General features: G+C 34.4%; 1 protein-coding gene across 4 annotated transcripts in view; it reads left to right on the forward strand.

The window, feature by feature from the left end:
• LOC149801329 (tyrosine-protein kinase CSK-like) overlaps positions 1–18,782 on the forward strand; it is an 84,490-nt gene extending 65,708 nt beyond the window's left edge. For all 4 annotated transcript variants that reach the window (XM_089955375.1, XM_089955374.1, XM_089955376.1 and 1 more), the window contains 3 exons: positions 169–264; positions 3,137–3,223; positions 6,930–18,782. In XM_089955375.1, coding sequence (XP_089811501.1) covers positions 169–264; positions 3,137–3,223; positions 6,930–7,106 — 360 coding nt within the window. In that variant the 3' untranslated portion in view covers positions 7,107–18,782. The remainder of the gene's footprint in view (positions 1–168; positions 265–3,136; positions 3,224–6,929) is intronic.
• Positions 18,783–21,853: the final 3,071 nt, after the last annotated feature.

A 21,853-nucleotide genomic window follows, 5' to 3' on the forward strand; every position in this document is an offset into this window, starting at 1 on the left:
ATTTGCTGTAACATAATGCACCTGCATATCAGGGTCTGTGTTGTTGGTTCTACTGGTTACTCCTAATAAACTGCACAGACCCAGATCTGCTGGTGCATTATGTGATGGACTTGTCTTATAAGTGAGTAAATATGGTACATAGCATTTAGTAGAAGCATTCTTATCCAGGTGTCAGATTTTGGTTTGGCAAAGCATGAAGACTACAGTGTGGAAGGGGAAAAGTTTCCTATCAAGTGGACAGCGCCTGAAGCTCTCAAAGACAAGGTTAGTAAAACATACTTTTACAGAAAAAGATATTTAAAGAAAAGATCCATTAGATAAACACAGGATGGTCGGACTTTCGGTTAAGACTTTGCCAGTACCTGTGTATTATTACCCCTTAAAATATTTCGGGGTATTTGGATAGTCAGTAGCCAGTGCATAGGAGGCTGCTTCGATGACCTAAGTGGTTAGAGCATCTGCCTGAGCTGCAGGAGATTGCAGGTTTGAACCCCAGCTGAATCATACCAAAGATTTATAAAAAATAGTACTATCAGCTGCTTCTCTTGACACTCAGCATTAAGAGGTTAGTGTTAGCACTGGTCATCCTGGTGTCAGGATAATATGACTGGGTGGGACATGATGCTAAATATCTTTGGCATGATGCCTCAGTACTAGACATCACTGTAAACTGCCATACTGCAGACACTGTAGCAGTATGACTAAAATTGTGAAAGCTGTGTTAAAAATCTTAATCACAGTGTGTAGGATATGGTATTGGCAGTTCTCACTTAGTGTACAGAATGTTGGACAAGGTGCATGAAAATCCCACAGGATGTATGAACAGCATTAGTGACAACAGCCTAACTGTAAAGAAGATGGCTGCCTCCATTCTGTTGATTTGAAATGTATAAATTGATTGTTGGATATATTTTGTTGAAATACCTTTAATATTTCAAGTTCTGTTGTGACATCCCAATGATATTACATCAGCAGGAAGAAACTCTAGAAAACATACAGAGTCATAGTGTTACATAAATTTAATTTGCATTGTTTGTTTGTGACTGTTTTGGAAATCTTGTTACTACTCCTTCTGATTGGATGGTCATATCAACATGGGGGTTTTACTAGAAGACTTCTGATGATGTCTGCTTTGTCCTAAATGAAAATGATGCCAAGCTGGCAGCCAATATGTGTACCACAGCAGCTAATTTGAAAATCTTATTATTGCTGTAGAGAGCTGGTTTTAACACTTGACAGTTAAAGGAAGAAATAGTCTTACTTGAATTCTGAGAAATAGTTTTTGGCCAGTAGAGCATTGAGGGACTCATGTTTATATTATACCAAGACAATAGCAGCAGATTGGTATTTTTTATATAATCAAAAGAGAATTTTGACTTCACTTTCACTACCTGCATTTGTTTGGCTTCCAATCAATACGCTATTGTGATAGAACTGACCTCTCTCATAATTAATAGCAGTGGCAGACCAACATTACTGGTGGCATTTGTTGTGTATTAGTCACATGTGCTGGCAATCAGTATAGGTGCACATGCACTGGTAATCTACATGCAGCTGTAAATATCCTGCCAATCTTCACGTAGAATGTGCATAATGGATTTGGACCCTGAATGGCTGATGAACTTTATTTTGGGGGTACATGATACAGATGAGCAGATGACTGTCAATTACAGTCGGATAACTAAACAAAAAATTCAGGTTTTGATCACTTGACATTTAAAAGAAGTTTTGACCGGCTTTTTTATTTATTTACCACATGGGGAGCTTCATATCACATGGAGTATTAACTAATGCATGCTCAGAAATACTGATTTAATTTGCATGTTAAGGAACACAGCCCTTTTAGCCAGTGTGCCAATTTGGCACCATTGTTTCAACAGCAGTTTTTAAGTGTCCTTTACCTAGAAGGGAATACAACAGCAGACACTGGTTAAATACAATAGTGGCTAATTATAGAAAAATGCATTTTGTAGAAACAAGTTTTGAAGCTGCCAAACTGAGAAACAAAATATGGTTTTGTTGATCTTTACATTAATAAATATTGGAAAGAAGAAATATGTTTATTTTTAAAAAATGTAATGGAGCCCATGACATGACTATGTTGTATCCAGAGGCATTTATAAGGAAGGGCATCATAGCTTGGAAGTGGTTCTGTTGGAACATACTTTCCAAATAAATCTTAGATCACATGTGCTTGAAATTTAAGGAGGATTGCTATCACCTTGCATTTTCAGTGCGCTTTGTCATCTCAGTATAGAATGTCATGACAGACACATACACATGTGCATGCACACACACACAAACACACAGAGTAAGGAGGGGCAGGTTAATAATGATGAACAGTTTATAAGGTTCCCATTGACAAAAAGTGCACTGTTCAGGCCTTGAATTTATGATAGGTTCTTTGTAGCCAGAAGAACTAGTAGATTGAGAAATTCACTAGTCTGCTGAATCTTCACTAGTCCATCCTACAAAACAATGAGAGATGCCTATCAATAGAGCCTTAATCTAAAATACACAAAGTTGAATCCACTTCTAACCCACTAGGGGGCAATTGAATTTGGAGGATTGATGCAAATAGCTCCAAGAGAACCTGACGTCACCCAGTCACATTTTTTAAAATTATCTGCACTAGCATAAACAAATGCTGGGTTCGAGTCTCGGGTTCGGCCTATGTGGGCATATGAGAAAGCTTTCCAGTAGCTTCTCCTGGGTCGATAGTTATTTCTTGGGTTTTCCCGGGTTCTTCCTCCACCATTAATACTGGCCGTCATGTATAGCCTATCTTGTGCTGTAAAATGGCGTTTAACCCCACAACAACAACAGCAAACAAACAAATGCAGGCTGGTCACAACTGAAACTTAACTAGCCACCAGACTACTGAAATTTTGAAAGCTGATAGTCCAGCAGGAACGTTTACTACATCATGCTAGCAGATTTACACTATTTTTGATCCATACTGTATTGTATACTCTTAATAGGTTTTATAGGTACATGAGACATTCATTGTGCTTTAAAAATGCATTTAAACAAGACCATCATTTAGTTTGATATTTGTATTTCAACAAAATGAAATGTTGGTACATAAATTTAACTCCGTTTTTGTTTTGTAAACAATATTTTGTTTCTTCTGCAGAAATTTACAAGCAAGTCTGACATGTGGAGCTTTGGCATATTACTATGGGAAATTTATTCATTTGGGAGAGTACCTTATCCAAGAATTGTAAGTAGATGTTGTATGCATTCTAATATACATTTTATTAGTTCACCTGCACTTAAGATACCTTATTCTGTATCCCCAAAGTCATTGTTGATATTAGAAATCGTATTAGACCTTTTATGCTGAAGTCAGGCATTTGTCCTATTATTGCATTTTTCTTGTCAACATGCAGGTCATAGAAATATTTAATTTTAAATGATATTTACAGTAAAATACTTCATGCTGTACCCACAATGCCATAGACATGACTAGCATCTTTATAGTACCATTTAAATTTTCTTACAAGTCAAGTCCAGCTGCAGGCAACATAGACCCTGATCTACCATCATATATTATGTGTGAGCAGATCAGTGTTTGTTCTGCTGATTTTTCCTAACAGACTACTTAGACCAAGATCTTCTGGCACATTTACAACGATCAGGCTCGTTGTGTGCTGTTTGCATTCAACTTGTAAGGAAGTTCATGTGGTAACTATCATTTGGAAGGACTTGTTTGATTGGACTGAACAACTTTCAAAATAGTCTTCTTGTCCAGAATTCAGATGTTGATGTCCGGTGAAGCACGGAAAGTTTAGAAAATTTTTAAAAAATACTCTAATCCACGTAAATATGCTTTCATTGTGATTTTTTTTTAATGTAGTCATGAAAATGGTGAATCTCTTAAGATTTGCAAAATATCAGAAAATGTTTGAAAATTCATTTGACATGAAAACATCTCTACATGCAGACCAGTCACTACTACCTTTAAGTTTACTTGTTTAAGCAATCACACGTCTTAAACATCCAAATCACACAGTTTCTTATGCCAGATTATTGTATAAATAAAATTCTATTGAGCAACTATTCTGTCTTCAGGAGTCAGTTTTCTCACTTTCTAGAAGACCGCTCTGGTGGCCTAGTGGTTAGAGCATCTGCCTCGGATGTGGGAGGTTGTGGGTTCAATCCCCGGCTGAGTCATGCCAAAGACTTTTAAAAATGGTACTGACAGCTGCCTCGCATGGCGCTTAACATTAAAAGTTTAGTGTTAGGACGGGTCGGCCTGGTGTCAGGATAATGTGACTGGGTGGGCATCATGCTACATGTCTGCGGCATGATGCCCCAGTGCTAGACATCACTATAGACTGCCACACTGCAGACATGTTAGTGATATGACTGAAAAATTGTTAAAGCTGTGTTAAAAATCCAAATCATGCACACTTTCTAGAAGAGGCTGCTTTAGGCAGATTTGATTTAATGCATTACCCAGATATTACGTGCATAACTAATATGATTTTCATGTCAGCTATTGTACATGACAGGTACCATTATCATGTAAGTTAATGTGTATAACATGGTCATTAAATGTGCAGAACAAGTATCAATGCGATGTCAGCAAGACTATTTAAATTTTTTTTGTATTATGTCATTTTGTGGGCTTGACATTTTCAAATTGCTCACCTAATTTACTTAAGTATTATGTTTATTTCAACTAATCTGAAAACTAGAGAAATATCAAGTAATGCTAACCAGGTACAATTGATCAAATAAAACCTAAAGTGTCACTGAAATGCTTTTCTTTTCTTCTTTGCTTGTTTTTCACTTATAAACAAGCCTTCTCATCACTTGGTTACCATATGCCTTGCCTTTTTTAATTACCCTAGTTAAAAATAGGTATACCAGCAAATGAATTCTGATGTATGAAATTCAATCTTCATTCAACTTCTGAATTGCTCCATTACAGTTCTAAAAGGGCATTAATTTGTTTGATTGGGAGGTACCCTAAACAAAACATTTTTGCAACTGTGTACTTAATCTGCCCTTTTATGGATATATTATGAATTTTTATGGATATATTGTCATAGGTCATGTTTCTCTGTCTGTCCATAAGTGCTTCTGTCTATCCAACCATCCATCTGACACTGTTCTCCTTGTAATCTGAACTCCATATACACTGTCTGGAGGAGATTGATCATAATAGGTAATGGTGTTTTGGGAGGTTGAGTAGATGACAAGAAAGGTTTCAAATCCTGCATTGAGTCCCTAGGGACAGATGGAGTCAAAGATCATATTTTCCTAAGTAACCCGGAACTTCATTTACATCAGTTGCAGCTAAACGGGTAGGGATGGGGGTGGAGTAAGTAGCATAAGAAAAAAAAGTTGTTTTATTTCTATGGCTTCCATTTTCAGTTCATTATTTGTATTTATCGGTTTGGGTTTACACAAAGCCTTCTTCCAAATATTTCTAATATACATTGACTCAACTCCTGTTTATCAACATCATTTTTAAGTATCTCTGAGTTTGGATAATTGAGCTATTACATTTATTTATTTATTTATTAATTTATTTAATTATTTATTTATTTATTTATTTATTTATTTATTTATTTATTTCTTTATTTATTCACTCAAAACATATTTGCCTTGGACATAAATAAAAGTAATTCCATGATTGTGTTGTTTCATAGGATAAAACTTGTTTTGAAGGACCACCAAATTTTTATACGAAAACTAATAGCCATTCATGACATATGGTCCCTTGATGGAGGATGTCACATTCAGGGGTTAATTGTACCATGTTTTCATATTTGTTGACACATGTCAATAGTTAGTATGATGTTAAGTTTAATAGTCTAAACATTTGTGATAGTATACTTACCAATATATGTCAGCAAATATGGAAACATAGCAAAATTGCTCCTAATTTAAAAAAAATAAAAATAAAAATAAAAACGAAATTGTTTGTAATCCTTCTTTTTAGGGCAAAAGATTGCATCACAGTATGTCCAAGTTTCTCATGGTACCATATTTACTGGCTTATTAGTCAAATCCAGCTGCACAAAGATCTGCCAGTGCATGTGTCAGTGGGTCTGGGTCTATGCAGTTTGTTAGGAGTAATCAGCAGAGCAAACAATATAGACCCTGATTTATCAGTGCATTATCCGATGGCAGATCAGGGTCTGTTATTTGCAGTTGGATTTGTGAGTTTACATGATACATTATATATTGAATTACCAGAAATCTTGACTGTTAGCATGTCACAAAGAGCATTAAATTAGCAGGTTTGATAAAATTAAGTTCAGCTATCCAAATCGTTCACATGTCTTTAACAGCAACCTCTCATATCTATACAGGGTCAGATTTTTCCTGCACTATCTCAAAATATTTCATTTCTCTCTCTCCTCTGTGGCCATTTCAGTTACCCAGCCAGAATTTATCAGTTCATCAGAAGGGGTGCACTTTATAGAGCAAAACTGACCCATGCATTAATCATCTGGTCGTAAATGACTGGTGATCACCGTAACAATATTTTATCTATACAGGTTTAACTGTATTTGTGATTTTCCTTAATTTTTGAAATGTTCAAAGGTAATTCATGCAAAGATTTCTGCATTTTTAGTATTTTTTAAAGCTACAACAATATCCTTGGGGGAAAAAAAAACTAGCACGCTGATTGGAGGTGACAAGTGTCTAAATAAAACAGTGCAAACTTAGGACAAAGAATGGCCCATCATGAACATTTCATAGTCAGAGCAACCCTTAATGTTGCCTCAGGAGTGAAACAAATGTTATATTTGAATTGATCATATAGGGGATCCATTAAAAATTGAATTCACTGTAAGTATATCTTTTGTACATTTCTGGTATTTTGCTATTGTCATAACTTTGGTACTGATCTTTGTTATACAATGTTGTGAGATATACATGTACACTGACCTTTCTTAATTTTTCAGCCCCTGTCAGATGTGGTAGTGCATGTAGAGAGAGGTTATCGAATGGAGGCACCAGAGGGGTGTCCTAGGGAAATATATGCTATTATGACAGATGCATGGAAGTTGAACACTGAAGAGCGCCCTACATTTTCATCTGTTCTAGAAAAATTGCACAATCTTCAGTCCATAACAGTATAACACATGGAGTGTTTTAGGGCAGGACCCTATGTGGTAATCAAGGAAGACAACTCTGTTGAGGATGTTCACTGTATTATCTGACTATGAACTCTATCATAGTAATACTTATCACATAAAGTTCCTATTGACCAAGCAGGGATGATGGTATTATTTGGTTTTTATGCTTTGTTTAGGCTTTTTTTATATTTTTCTTGCAGCTAGAATGCAGTAGAAACTTTGTATATACAAAAAGTTGAATAGAGAAAATTTTTGAATGAGGACTTGTGGGAGAATTAGCTTCAAGTCTGGGCTAGTATCACATATTGTTGAACTGTTCATTTATATTGATTCTAAATAGCAATAAACATGTTCCATACTAATAGCAGTGATCAAAGTTTTGGTTATTTCTCCTGTATATTTCAAAATTAATAAATCTTCTTGTACATTCTTGCTTGTTTGCATGTTTTAATGGATGTACGTATGATGCATACACATTCAGTTGGTGATTTCATGTAGTGGAATATGATCAGGATTGGAGAAGAGAGGGCAGTTTTGATGTCCAAAGAGGACCAGTTCCAAAATGACACAGAATCATGGGAAAGCAAATGCGAGATGATGCCATGTAAATGCTTTAGCCTTGATTATTTATGTTCATAAGCTCTTCCATAGAGCTCAGGTTTTCAGATATAGTATTTAAAAAATGTTTATATTGTCTTTATAAGATTAAGTCTAGGTCACATTGACCTAATTTTTGCAAATACATTAAATGTCCTATTTACTTTTACTGGTCATAGTCCAGAGGTGCTTATGTGATTGTCTGTTCTGTGTCCATCATCCAGCTGTTGTAAATCCATTATTCATCTGTTAGACAAAATTTATTAGGAATTATCCACCTAAGCTACTTGGGGGACTGGCGTGAAAACTATACACATACATTCATCCCAGGGTATAATGCCTCCTAAATTAAAATATTGCCATTAAGACGGCCAGTATGGCAATAGTGTCCAGAACTAAGTTTAAGAAAAACGAAAATCTTGAACTTGAATGGAATGTAGTATTGTCATTGGTTATTCTTTTACTAAAAGATTTTTGAAAACATATAGTTGGTCCTACATAAAAATAGTGCCAATTTGATTTACAATAAGGTCAACACAGTGACCATCTTGAAAATCTTGATATTGCTGCACCTGACTGGATGGGCATATCAACATAAGGTTTTCAGTGACTTGTGATGTTTAATATGTCTATATAAAAATGGTACTAATCTGACATCCAATATTGCAACCATGGTGCCATCTTAAAAATCGTCCAGTGTGGATAGTAATGCCATCATTGGATTTTCACTAAAAGACTTATTATGATGTCTATTTTGTCCTGCATGACAAAAATGGTACCTGTCTGACATCCAGTGGCTACCTTGAAACTCCTCTTATCACTTCTCCTAAAAGGATAGTCATACAGTGTTCCTCTTGACCAGTCCCTCTAACCAGCAGCCACCCACTTTATGCAGCCAGAATCCCATGGCACAAATTATTTTGTTTTCAAAAGTACCCTTCTAGGACAGCCAATTCTCTAACTTGACCACCACCCATCATATTAGTGCAAAAACTGTCAAAATTACTCCTCTGAGAGCCACATGGATAGAAGACTGAAGAATATTTGTTGATTTCTAAATTCAACACATTGAAATTTGTTCCAACTTTTCAATAAAGTAACTTTAATCCATACAAAGAGGTAACCGGATTATTCTTACTGCTGCATGATCTGTAGACGATAGATTTTGTCAATTAGATAATTACTGATTATTGTTACCACTGATAATTATGAAGAGGATGAAAGCTAACCGCTGAGAATCACACCATTCTTAAGCTCAGGCAGAACATCCTGTTGCCACTCTGCGACATTAAGGCTAAGCAGTTTTAAAAAACACAGAAATTTATGAAGTTTGGTCCAGTTGCCAGCAAGTAAAAATGATATGCTAGCCTTTAAAGAATACCATACTAAAAACCAGATGATCACATGACAATCTCACTAGCTTCTTAGACACTTGTAATCTAGTTTTAAGTAAAAATTAACAATGAAGGGAGAAGTTGTTGCAAGAAGTGTTAAACGTCATCCAACATTCTCAGTTTAAAAAGGTAAAGGGAAAGTAATTAGACTTAACAAAGAGAGAGAGAGAGAGAGAGTCTTTTGATCACCACTGTGAACTTTGATGCCAGAAAGATTAAATTAAACATTGTCGGTAATACAGTCTACTGTTACAGTAGTAGGAAAATGGAATCAACAGACAGTGATCACTATGGCCAGATGTTTGTACCCAGATTTTTTGGACAAGGTGGTTTTGCACTGTGATTGATGATTATTCATAATTATTTTATTTAGCATTAATAAAAGTTATATTACATTGATTCTATAATATTCCTGTGATTTTTAAATGAAAATATTCAATATTTAAAACTTAGTTATGCCTTTCATACTTTATGTGTAATTAGTCATTGTGACTCACATATGATTACCCTCTTGAAAGACCACTTTACCGCTGCAAAATGAGTGGCCTTTTAAGAGGGGGACCACTGTATTGACAGGAAGTTTTTGCTGAAAGATCTCTTATGATGTTTAATTGATCCTAACTTAAAATGTTCTTCTGTGGACATCTAGTAGGACTTCTTTTATAGTAACAGTATATAGCTGGTTCTGAATGAAATTTGTGTTCATTTGACTTCCACCATGGCACACTGTTTGCCATACTAAAAGTCTTATTATCTCTACTCCTTTTGCTTGAGTGGTGGCATTGACATGGGAATTTCACTAAAACACTTCTTGCAGTATTTAATTGGTACTGAATAAAAATGAAGCTGGTCTGACAACCAACATACTTGTACTTTTGTGAAGTAGGTTTGAAAACCAGACCATTATTGACTTAGGCATAAAGTCAAAAGTAATTGGTTTTTTTTATATACTTCTTTAAGCATACCAACAGAGTGAATTTTACTTATACAATTGAATTTTGACCAGACTTAGTATTGCATTCCAAAGACCATGTTGATAGTCAGCACTGTCATTTTTTTAAAGTTTTGTTGCCTTTTCTGGTTGCCTTTTCTGGCAATCTCATTGAATTTTTGTTAATGTACCGTTTTTGTAACAATGTTATTACATTCTTCAATAAATGGAGAGGTGACAATTTTGGTATTATGAGACAGCTGTAACGTTTATAACTATTTCCAAGTCTTGCTTGATTTTAATTGAGTTGTTCAGGATAGTAATTGTCAGTGAATTCATAATAACTACCATACTTGTCAGTATGGGTTTTCTTCAAGATTTTCAGAAATAAAGAAACAATCTACAAATTAGTAGACTTTCTGCAGTATTTGTCTTAATTTTTATTCTTCTAAAACTTTATTAAAGAATGAATTTATATTATTTTACAATTTCACAAAAGTTTAAAAATTTGTGTTATTCTCATTTTTGATGCCCAATAGCTGGCTAAAGAACAAAGGTCTCATCAAGGTAGAAAAATGTATGCATTTATCTATACAGTAAGTAATACATTACATGAAGAATGTATTGAGCAAGTTACTGCAGCACCATTTATAATTTTACGGACACAAACAAGTCCTTATTGGTATCTAAAAATTTCATAAATGATATGATTTGAGTGCAGGGTAACCTCAAATTTCAAAACCTAAACATGTCATGTACACTTATAACTGTTGACATATATAAATGGCTATACTGTCACAAGTTTAGTTTTAATTGTGATATGTTTGAGCATCTGATAATTTTTTTATACATTTTTGACATTATAGATACCAATATTAATCTGAAAATACCATATAGTTATCTCTGTTTGAACAGACTTTCAGTATTTTTGTCCAAAAAAAAGGCTGACAGTGCATTGTCTATAGCACCAGATATTAATGAAAATGTTGTGACATTGGAATTGCTGACATCTGACTATTGTGGATTTTCCACTTTTTCATGTTTGATCAATCAGAAAAATAATTAGATTAGTAGATGTTCGAATTTACAATTTAATAGTACTTTAGTGTGTAGAGCTTAATTCACCAGAGCCTCAGTTATCAGAACTTGTTAAGGAAAATGAGAATGGTTTGGAAATTTAATAATAAATAATAATAATATAAATTATAGGTTGCTGCATTTGTATGGGAAAATATGAACGAGTTTTTTGGATGGAATACTGCACGACCTTGGGAGTGCAGTATATCCTTCCGACTAACCGAGTTCATATTTTCCCATACAAAATGCAGTAACATTTTTATTATATGCTCATTTTTTATTCTACCTAAGGGTTAATTATATAAACAAAATACACTACAATAAACACGTAAATGTATGCCACATGCCAAACTAAATACACCAGCGCATATTGATCATTACACAAATCAACATTATTACTGCACACATAACTCTGCCCAGATAAATTTGAACTTAGTCGCACGCTCGGCATAACTTTCGAAAGAAAATGGTGTGTCTTGTTAAAATTGAAATTTGGAGTCATATTGTGAATGAATGTGCATTGCAACAACTTTTCCATTTGATCTGGAATGAATAGATTTTGGTATTTTTCTCGATTCTAGGAAATTTCGTGATTATGGACAGGATCTGTATGTGACAATTCCACATGAAATACATGAGATTGAAGAAGCTAGGGAGAAGCGTGTTGACATCTGCAAATGTGTTTCTGTTTCTTTCATTGAATGTTTGAAATCATAATGTGGGAAAAATATGAAGTCTTTCAATTGCAGTTATCAAAAAGACGCTATCAAAAAGATGGAATTTAATGCTTATTTCATTTTGAGTGCAGTAAGGAGGATGTAACTGCACTTATCATCGAAATTACAGTACAATTTCGAAATGTGTAATCCAGATTGAGAACCTATGACATGGCTCATGTAATTTGGATTTGCAGAATTAAGAAAATACATTTTGAGGAAATTCAGGATGTAAAACTGTAAGTATATTTTTATTTTGCCATTCTTATCACCAACTAAAGAAGAGAGTATATGACTTGTCACTTGTATGTTATTTGTAAGGACCTTATCTTGCGTCTGTTATATACTGTTGCTAGCCTAAATCCGAAACATTGTATCAACGCGGAATGTGCCAAAGCAGCTGGTATGTGGCAGTCCACGAAACATCTGTTTTAGTTCATTCAGAAACAAATTTAACCAACCACAATGTAAAGAGCATCTTACGCGAGTGTACATAATTTGTGTAGAAATAAATAGTGCTGGCGTCTGCATCCATTATTTGTTTACAATAGAATATAGTTCCTTTATGCACGTGAATGCTATAAGTGTATTGTCACGCGGGTTCAATATCAGGTAATACTGCATGATTCTGACAATGTAAAGTTAACGGGGGAAAAAAATGAGCATATAATAATAAAAAAATAAACAATAAAGTGTGTGTATATGTGTGTGTGTGTGTGTATATATATATATATATATATATATATATATATATATATATATATATATATATATATATATATATATATATTGTTTTATAAAATCTTTGAATAGATGTATATGAATTTTATGAACATGTAAACCTTGTGTTATCCAACACAAAGGGGAGTTAAGTCTGATGAGTTTGCTGGATCATAAAGCCTCAAGATCACTGAAACGGGTATATAATTGTTTTACTAAATGGCTTAGAGAAATTTTTTGACATCAAACTTGTTTTTGAATAGTAAAAGTGCCATTTCATTTGTGTGATGCCACCAAAAGAATAAACCATTGTAATAACATATTTTAATCCCAGATCTCATGATGTTATTTCATCCTATCCAGAAACATCTATCTCTCAAAGGAATCTTATCATAATAATGTATATGGTGTTGGTTTAGCTAAATGAAAATATTGTTGCTGGAGGTTTTTATGGCACAGCAACACTTTGAAGTTTAAAACTAGTAAAGCACCTTGCCTGAGGAAGCTGATCTGATGGTGAAATCAAAACTGCGCCCTTCTGGTCAAGAGTCCAGTCTTTCTGGTCATGAGTCCAGTCTTTCTGGTCATGAGTCCAGTCCTTCTGGTCAAGAGTCCAGTGCCTTAACCACTGAGCTGCTGTGGTTCCCCAAAATGTGTATAACTGAGGTTGGGATAATTAGGGTTGTGGTATGTGTGTGTATCATTTGACCTTGATTGATGGAAACAAGCACCACATAAGAGAAAGGCAGACTTTAAATCTTTTAGTGCTAGAAGGAACTTGTATTAGTACACAAAAAGAGCATTCATTAAAAAGAAGTGTTTTATGTTAGGTTTGAAATGTTACAATATGGGGAACAACAGGGATTGAGACACTGTATACTACAACTCACAACTGTGTACTACAACTCACAAAGCTCATGTACATGCTCAGGGGCACTTTTTGCAGCTATGTCATTTTGGAGAATTTGATTACACATACCTTTAGATGGTGTTTATTCACTTTATTTTGCACCTTGTCCATCAAAATTCCATTGAAGATTATTGTTTAATTTCCCTGAAAAAATTCTTAATGGCAAATTCATTGATAATTTACTTTGACATTTTTAGGCATAGTCAAGCAAGCATGGTGATTCCATTTAAACAGAATTTTGTCATGCACTATGATGTAAGAGGGAACGCTTCTGCGGTTGGGAAGAAGTTATGCTACAAACATAAATGAAAATGTTTTCTTTTATAACCAAACCCTGGGAAAACACTGGTAGGGAAAAAGAAAAAACACACAAGTCAATTATGTAACTTTGTATATATCTTTTATATGGTATGTCATGTCTTTTGTTTCAATTGGTACATAATACCTATTTTTCCCATACATATATGTGCCTTTATATACCTAAAAGATGGTACAAACATGGCTGTCATTTCAGATTTTAGTTTCATCATGCTAAATTATCAATTTGAAGAAATATCATATGTCCAAGTTAAGAATAAGATTTATTGTATGTTACTTCTCTATCCCATTCATAGTTGAACATCCATACAGGAGATGAATGAAAATACACTTGACTTCTAGGTCACACAATCATACTTGATTCCCCTTGCTCTTGTAATAGTTCAATCCAATATCAACTTTCTTGACCCAGTCTAATGCCAAACTTCCATTGTAAAAGTCCATAGCAATCAATAAGTTTTGTCAGGAAATTTTGTTATGACCATTAATGTGCAGATCACTCAAAACCTTGAATCAATTAACTTTGTTATAACTGTATGATGATTAAATTTTAAAACTAAAAATAGTTTTAAAATTTATATCAGTAAATGAGCTTACATGACCCATGTGACTTTTACTATAGTCGGGATCTAAACCATTGTTAACTGTCCCCCACTTTCATTATCAGAAAGTAATTACCTTGCAGTCTAGCTCAGAATTATTAAATTTCTTCATACTTTACACATTTCAAACCATACCTTCCATCATCTATGCAAACCTTAGCAATTTGCTGATATGTCATCAGTTGTTGTTGTAATGTTAAATCCATGCTAATTTTGGGACATAGAGGAGCATGATGTGCATAGTCAGGTCCGTTGGCATAAACAATGGACACTCGTAGGTAAGAAAGAAGTGTGTGTGTGTCTAATATATATATATATATACATATATATATACAACTTGCAAGATACCACTGTAACAACAGCTACATCTAAAGTAGACAAAACCATGGTGAAGGAAATTATCTGAATCGTAAAAAAAAATGTCCTGTAAGTGGAGTTTGGAACTTTATTCAATTTTATTACAGTATTTACTTGCTTAAAAGAAGAGGCCAACTGCAAATTGCACAGACCCAGATCTACTGTTGTATAATGTTCCTGTAGATCTGGGTCTGTGCAATTTGTTAGGAGTAATCAGCAGAACAAACAACATAGATCTTGCTCTGCAGGAGCATTATCCTATGACATATCAGGACCTTGTTTGATTGTAGTTTGACTTATAAGTACACGCTTTACACAATTATGCAGGCTGAATAAAAATCGCTTACTTGATTATTTTGTACACATATTTTGGTAGTATTTACGATATAAGCATTTCGTTGAACATTTACAAAATAAGCAATTTATTGTTATTGGGGTTGTTCCAAAAAATTCATACTTGGGACCCAGGAGTAGTCACACATAGATGCAGTTTTGAGAATTGAATCATTTTCATGTGAGCTCGATGAGTAACCAGACAATTCAGGCATACATCTATTTTAAACTTGCCTCCCTCAGACCCATACATGTTTACATGGAACTGCCCATAATACTATTATTATTATTATTGTAGTAGTAGTACAGTATTATTTGTAGTAGTCATACAGTATTATTATTATTAGTAGTATTAGTACAGTATTATTAGTAGTAGTAGTATTAGTATTGCTACAGTATTATTATTAGTAGTAGTAGTAGTATTAGTACAGTATTAATATTAGTAGTATTAATACAGTATTATTATTAGTAGTAGTATTAGTACAGTATTATTAGTAGTAGTAGTATTAGTATTACTACAGTCTTATTATTAGTAGGAGTAGTAGTATTAGTACAGTAGTAGTAGTAGTAGTACAAAAATAAGAGGAACATATGCATGTGGAATCAAAATAATAATTAAAACTTTCATACAACTCAACATTTTTTAGATAAAGAATTTAAAAATTCACTGAGATATTTAAATAACAGGTTTCAACTACTGCTATTACTAATACAAATAACACTTGTAATAATAGTTTTGTTTATACATTTTCTCATGTTGATGTCTTACTGCAGAAATACAATTAATGTTTATTCAGACTGTATATTTGTGAAATGCTTTGCATGTAAACAGAGGCAAGCAATAAAAACAGTTGATTAAAGGATATTTTTATGATTGAGAGAACTTGGTCCCTCATGTTTCATCTTCATTTTATTTTATAGTAGCAGGTGGTATGTTGCATTTAGTGTACATTATAGTATTGACTTCTCTGTTCCCTTTGTGAAATTTTTCAATTTTGTCTATTTCTTAAGATTAAGAAAGAAATGCATCTTTTTTTTCCAAAACATAACATTCTTTTATCTTGAATAGCCATGTGATTGTTTCCTGGATTATAAAGGCCAAGGATTAATATCAAAGGGAAGTAATTGATATTTAACCATTTCTCTTTCGATAAGAGGACTGTGTAGTTGGCAATTCATGCATAAAACTAACAAAGAAGAGACAGCATTTCTTCTTCCATGATGGTCTCATGTTGCTTTTTTCATGAAAATCTATATTGCTTCAAATCACAAATTCTGATTATCTTTAGCATATTTTTCTTTTTCATGAAGCAAATAGAGTTATGTGCCCATTTCATGATTCAAGTCTTCATAATTTTCTTGTTTAAGTGAGCAAAGACATGGGTAAAATTGCAATCTGTGCTACAGACTTTTATATCATAAAATTAATATTGAATATCAAGAACAGCCTTAACTATTGAATATCAAGAACATCCTTAACTATTGAATATCAAGAACATCCTTAACTATTAAATATCAAGAACTTCCTTAACTATTGAATATCAAGAACATCCTTAACTATTGAATATCAAGAACATCCTTAACTATTGAATATCAAGAACATCCTCAACTATTGAATATCAAGAACATCCTTAACTATTGAATATCAAGAACATCCTTAACTATTGAATATCAAGAACATCCTCAACTATTGAATATCAAGAACATCCTCAACTATTGAATATCAAGAACAGCCTTAACTATTGAATATCAAGAACAGCCTTAACTATTGAATATCAAGAACATCCGTAATAGTCTTCCTTTAATTATAAGCGATGTCATTGTGTATTAGTCTGCTATAAATTGAAAGTGTGTATGCATGTAGTATGTAATTTATGAGTTGTATTGTACTCTGAATGAAATTTTAATGGAACTTTAAAAATTTGATATCAATTACAGTCTTTAAAAGTTAAATGTTGAAACATATATGCTATAATATTTGTAATAGACATTTTGTAATCTGTAATGAATATAATCCTAAGGAGTGTTATGCCGTTTGCATTTCTTTTTGGTAAAAGTGATACAAAACTTGAATGTTTGGATATTGAGCACAGAAATACAATTTTGATTATCTAGGCTACATTAATCAAATATTTTGGAATTGAATTGATTGCTTTCATTTAATTCATAGTCATTTATCCCCAGAAAATAATCTTATTGAATTTAAATATATCTCAGTGTACTATAGAAGAAAGATCTAGACTGTGAGATCATGACTTTATTATGACTAACGGACCAAGTCCTTTATTTTGGTAAAGTTTGCTTTGAAAGAAGACCACCAGTCATTTAAGACCAGTCTTTTCAGTCTCTTATCAACTGTTGCATAGAATGTGACAACCTCAAAAGAGAAATGAGGTGCCACAAGAGACCACTTTCTGTTTTCTGAATGGGTTTTCTTTCAAAATACTGTTTATCAACAATCTTCTGATTTATATGTAAAAGGTTCAGTTGTTTTAAGGAGATGGGGTGTTTTTATTTAGTACTTTGCAGAACAGCAGGTTACTTAGTGCTGAAGCAATTGGAATAAAATGCCTCAAACAAGGGCACACCACACTAGCTGACCTGGGCTGATCTGATGGTAGGATTTGAATCTGCACCTTTTAGTTACTAGTCTGGCATAAATACCACTGTGCAAAAGCATCTCCTTTCAGAGAGATAATAAAATTTCATATTATTTTAAATAATTGCAGTTGTTTGCTGCCATGTCCCTAAAAATGTAAATCTGAACAGTGATTTGTGATTTTGTGGGTTTAACGTGATTTTTAGCACATGATAGGCTATACATAGTGGCCCATATATTCAGTGCAGGAAGAACCCAAGAAGCATCTAGGAAGAACTACCATCCCATTGGAAGCTACTGGCAAGTTTTCTTTACATATTGGCAGAGTCGAAACTTTAACCCACACAGACAGAGGTGAGATATGAGTGATCAATAAAGGCAAGCACCTTGGACCACTTGGCTATCCAGGATGCCCATACCTGAACAAAGGCAACCATACAGATTTTTGTGCCAATACCAAACTTTGTAAAAAGAGTCAGCACAAGAGGTGTTGAAAAACAAATCAGAACAATAAGCAATATTTTATACATTTTTAAACCCCTGATATCAGAAAGATAGGTTATGTACTTTAGCTAAACACATGGGATAAATTTGGAGGTAGCAGGTACATGACTCCCACTATTTATGACCATCAGGTAAATCAGTATTCTTACTACTTAAAAAGTCTTTTCAAAAAACCATTTTAATGGTTAGCAAACTACAAAAGAGTTTCAGCTCAAGGTCACATGAAAATTTATAGTAAATAAAGACCTGTAATGCTGTTAAATATGCATATCTGTCTCCATTTTCCATTGCTTGGATAAATCCATGCCTGTAAATTTAAATTGTAATTTCCAATTGCATGGTCTGTTCTAGTGGAATTTTATCACTGGTAAGTCACAATACTCCATTTAGTAAGGAAGCATTTCAAAGTATATACTCAACTCAGATGGCAGTACATATACTTCATTGTCTGTTTTCATTTAGAAATGCAAATTGCACATTGTATGTTACTTGAATAGCTCTTCAGTTTAATAAATTAGTTGAATTATAATTATTATTCCCATGCTTAAATGTCTACTTTCGTTAGAGTCCTGAATCAAATTTTATACTGGTAACTTAATAAATCTTGTATGGATTATGCAATTTTAGTTTTGTATTTTTTTCTGATGCTTTAATGTTTGAAACATTTGTGTCGTCCCAGTCAACCAGTTCGTCCATCTGACCGTTTTCCAGTCTGACAGTGTATGCCATTCCATCCTTTGTAACTCTTATCACATTGACCGTTTTCCAGTCTGACAGTGTGTGTCATTCCATCCTTTGTAACTCGTATCACATTGACCGTTTTCCAGTCTGACAGTGTATGCCATTCCATCCTTTGTAACTCATATCACATTGACCGTTTTCCAGTCTGACAGTGTGTGTCATTCCATCCTTTGTAACTCATATCACATTGACCGTTTTCCAGTCTGACAGTGTGTGTCATTCCATCCTTTGTAACTCATATCAATTTGACCGTTTTCCAGTCTGACAGTGTGTGTCATTCCATCCTTTGTAACTCGTATCACATTGACCGTTTTCCAGTCTGACAGTGTGTCATTCCATCCTTTGTAACTCGTATCACATTGACCGTTTTCCAGTCTGACTGTGTGTCATTCCATCCTTTGTAACTCGTATCACATTGACCGTTTTCCAGTCTGACAGTGTATGTCATTCCATCCTTTGTAACTCGTATCACATTGACCGTTTTCCAGTCTGACAGTGTATGTCATTCCATCCTTTGTAACTCGTATCACATTGACCGTTTTCCAGTCTGACAGTGTGTGTCATTCCATCCTTTGTAACTCATATCACATTGACCGTTTTCCAGTCTGACAGTGTATGTCATTCCATCCTTTGTAACTCATATCACATTGACCGTTTTCCAGTCTGACAGTGTGTGTCATTCCATCCTTTGTAACTCATATCACATTGACCGTTTTCCAGTCTGACAGTGTATGTCATTCCATCCTTTGTAACTCGTATCACATTGACCGTTTTCCAGTCTGACAGTGTATGTCATTCCATCCTTTGTAACTCGTATCACATTGACCGTTTTCCAGTCTGACAGTGTGTGTCATTTCATCCTTTGTAACTCGTATCACATTGACCGTTTTCCAGTCTGACAGTGTATATCATTCTATCCTTTGTAACTCATATCACATCTTAGGAAGGATCAGTATTGCGCTTAAAGCCTGAACATGTTTAGTGATGGTAGGCTAGACAACATCTATTCCTCAAGTCCCATTGGTGCTTAGTACCCTAGATTAGTCTACCAAGATCAGAAGTCTTTCTATACAAGAGTTCATCTGGCCTACTGCAACAAAGATAAATAACTTGGACTAATTGAACAAAGTGTTGGATTGTCGAATAGTCAATTAAATGGGAAGACTAGTCCCACAATAAATAACAAAACTCTTTGTTACTTAACATTTTGTGTGGAAACATTAGAATTTGTTCTCCCCCCTCCCCCCCCCCCCGCAGGTATTTAGTGAAAACTCCATGTCGATACAACAATCCATTCAGAAATAGTAGCGATAACACGGCTTTTATTATGGTGGCCATATTGGATGTCGGAGGGTCACTATTGTTTGGACCAACCTGAGCATGGGATAAATGTGTTTGCAAAGTTTCACGGCAGTTCTCTCAGTAGTTTTTGGAGTAGTGATAACAAACGTGTGGTAACTGTTGCCTGACAAATGGACGACATACAAAAGGCTCTCACATAAGCACTTCTAGTCTATGACCAGTGACTGAAGACATTTTTTTTACTGATATACACCCTTCAGAAACAGAAATCAACATACAGTACTACAATATAAAATGGAACAATTGTAAATTTCATTAAAAGGTATATAAAATAAAAGATAAAGGTGCAAAAATATATAAAATCCATAAAATATAGGGTCAAGACTGTAAGTAGTAAGGAGGGATACATTAGCGACAATGGGAATTAGCATTACAGAGACCCCTGGGTCAGATTAGCGACAATGGAAATTTAACATGGCGAAAAATCGTGGGTCAGATTAGCGACAATGGGAATTTAACATGGGGAATAGATCGTGGGACTGTCTAGGGACAATGGGAAATTTAACATGGGGAATAGATCGTGGGACTGTCTAGGGACAATGGGAAATTTAACATTACGGAAACCCCTGGGGGATATAGCCTCAAGGGAATTTAACATATGGAAATTGAACATGGTGGATCTATATAGCGTCAAGGGGAATTGAACATGGTGGGACTATCTAGGGACAATGATGGTAGAGGGTCAAACACAACAGAGACAGAAACATACATACACTAGTACACGCGTGGGATTTATATATAAAGCATTACGAAGACCTGAAATCTTGCTGGGGTGTTCAAAAATTTGCATAATTGTAATGATGCTATAAATAGCTATAATCAAGGAAATGCTCAACGACAAAATGGATGTGACTAAAAGTAACGTTAAAATGACGAAATTGTCCCAGAATTTAAAGGAAAATAAACATATCCCCGAAAATTAAGTTACAATGGTTTAGACTAAAATGGATAAAATTAGTAACTACTTACAATACCAACTTCTGTGACGATCGTGGATAAATACCTATGTATCTATAATCAGCTGAAATTCCTATGAAATCCCACTATCTATTTATAGCTCCAACTTGTGGGTTTTTCCTTTGGAAAATCCCACTATCTTTTTATAGCCTCAGCTTGAGTGACGTTCCTGTTTATGAATTCTAGTATATATGTATAGCTACAAAATGTGGAAATCCCCAAGTCGATATTTATAGTCCCAAAATTTCCAGCGTCAGTGACGTCACTGTACTGAACACTAGGGGATAAATGGCAACAGTGTTGCAAGTGACTGACCTGAATACGCGCTACTGTAGGTAGGTAGGTAGAGTGTATCTGATAGGGATAAAGTGAGTTTTATAGGGACAAACAGAGACCAATACACACACACACACACACACACACAGAGGAAAGAGGAAAAAACAAACCCCAAATATACTATCAACACAGAGGGGAGATAATACAAACCCCAAATAAACTATCCACACAAACGTACGCGAACGCATACAAACCCCAAATATACTATCCACACAAGGTCGCTAACGCATACAAACCCCAAATATACTATCCACACTCGGGAGGAAGAAAAAAAAACAACCAAATATACCATCTAC

This window comes from Sinohyriopsis cumingii, chromosome 4 (genome assembly GCF_028554795.1).
Source record: "Sinohyriopsis cumingii isolate HCF-2022 chromosome 4, ASM2855479v2, whole genome shotgun sequence".
Lineage (NCBI taxonomy): Eukaryota > Metazoa > Mollusca > Bivalvia > Unionida > Unionidae > Sinohyriopsis > Sinohyriopsis cumingii.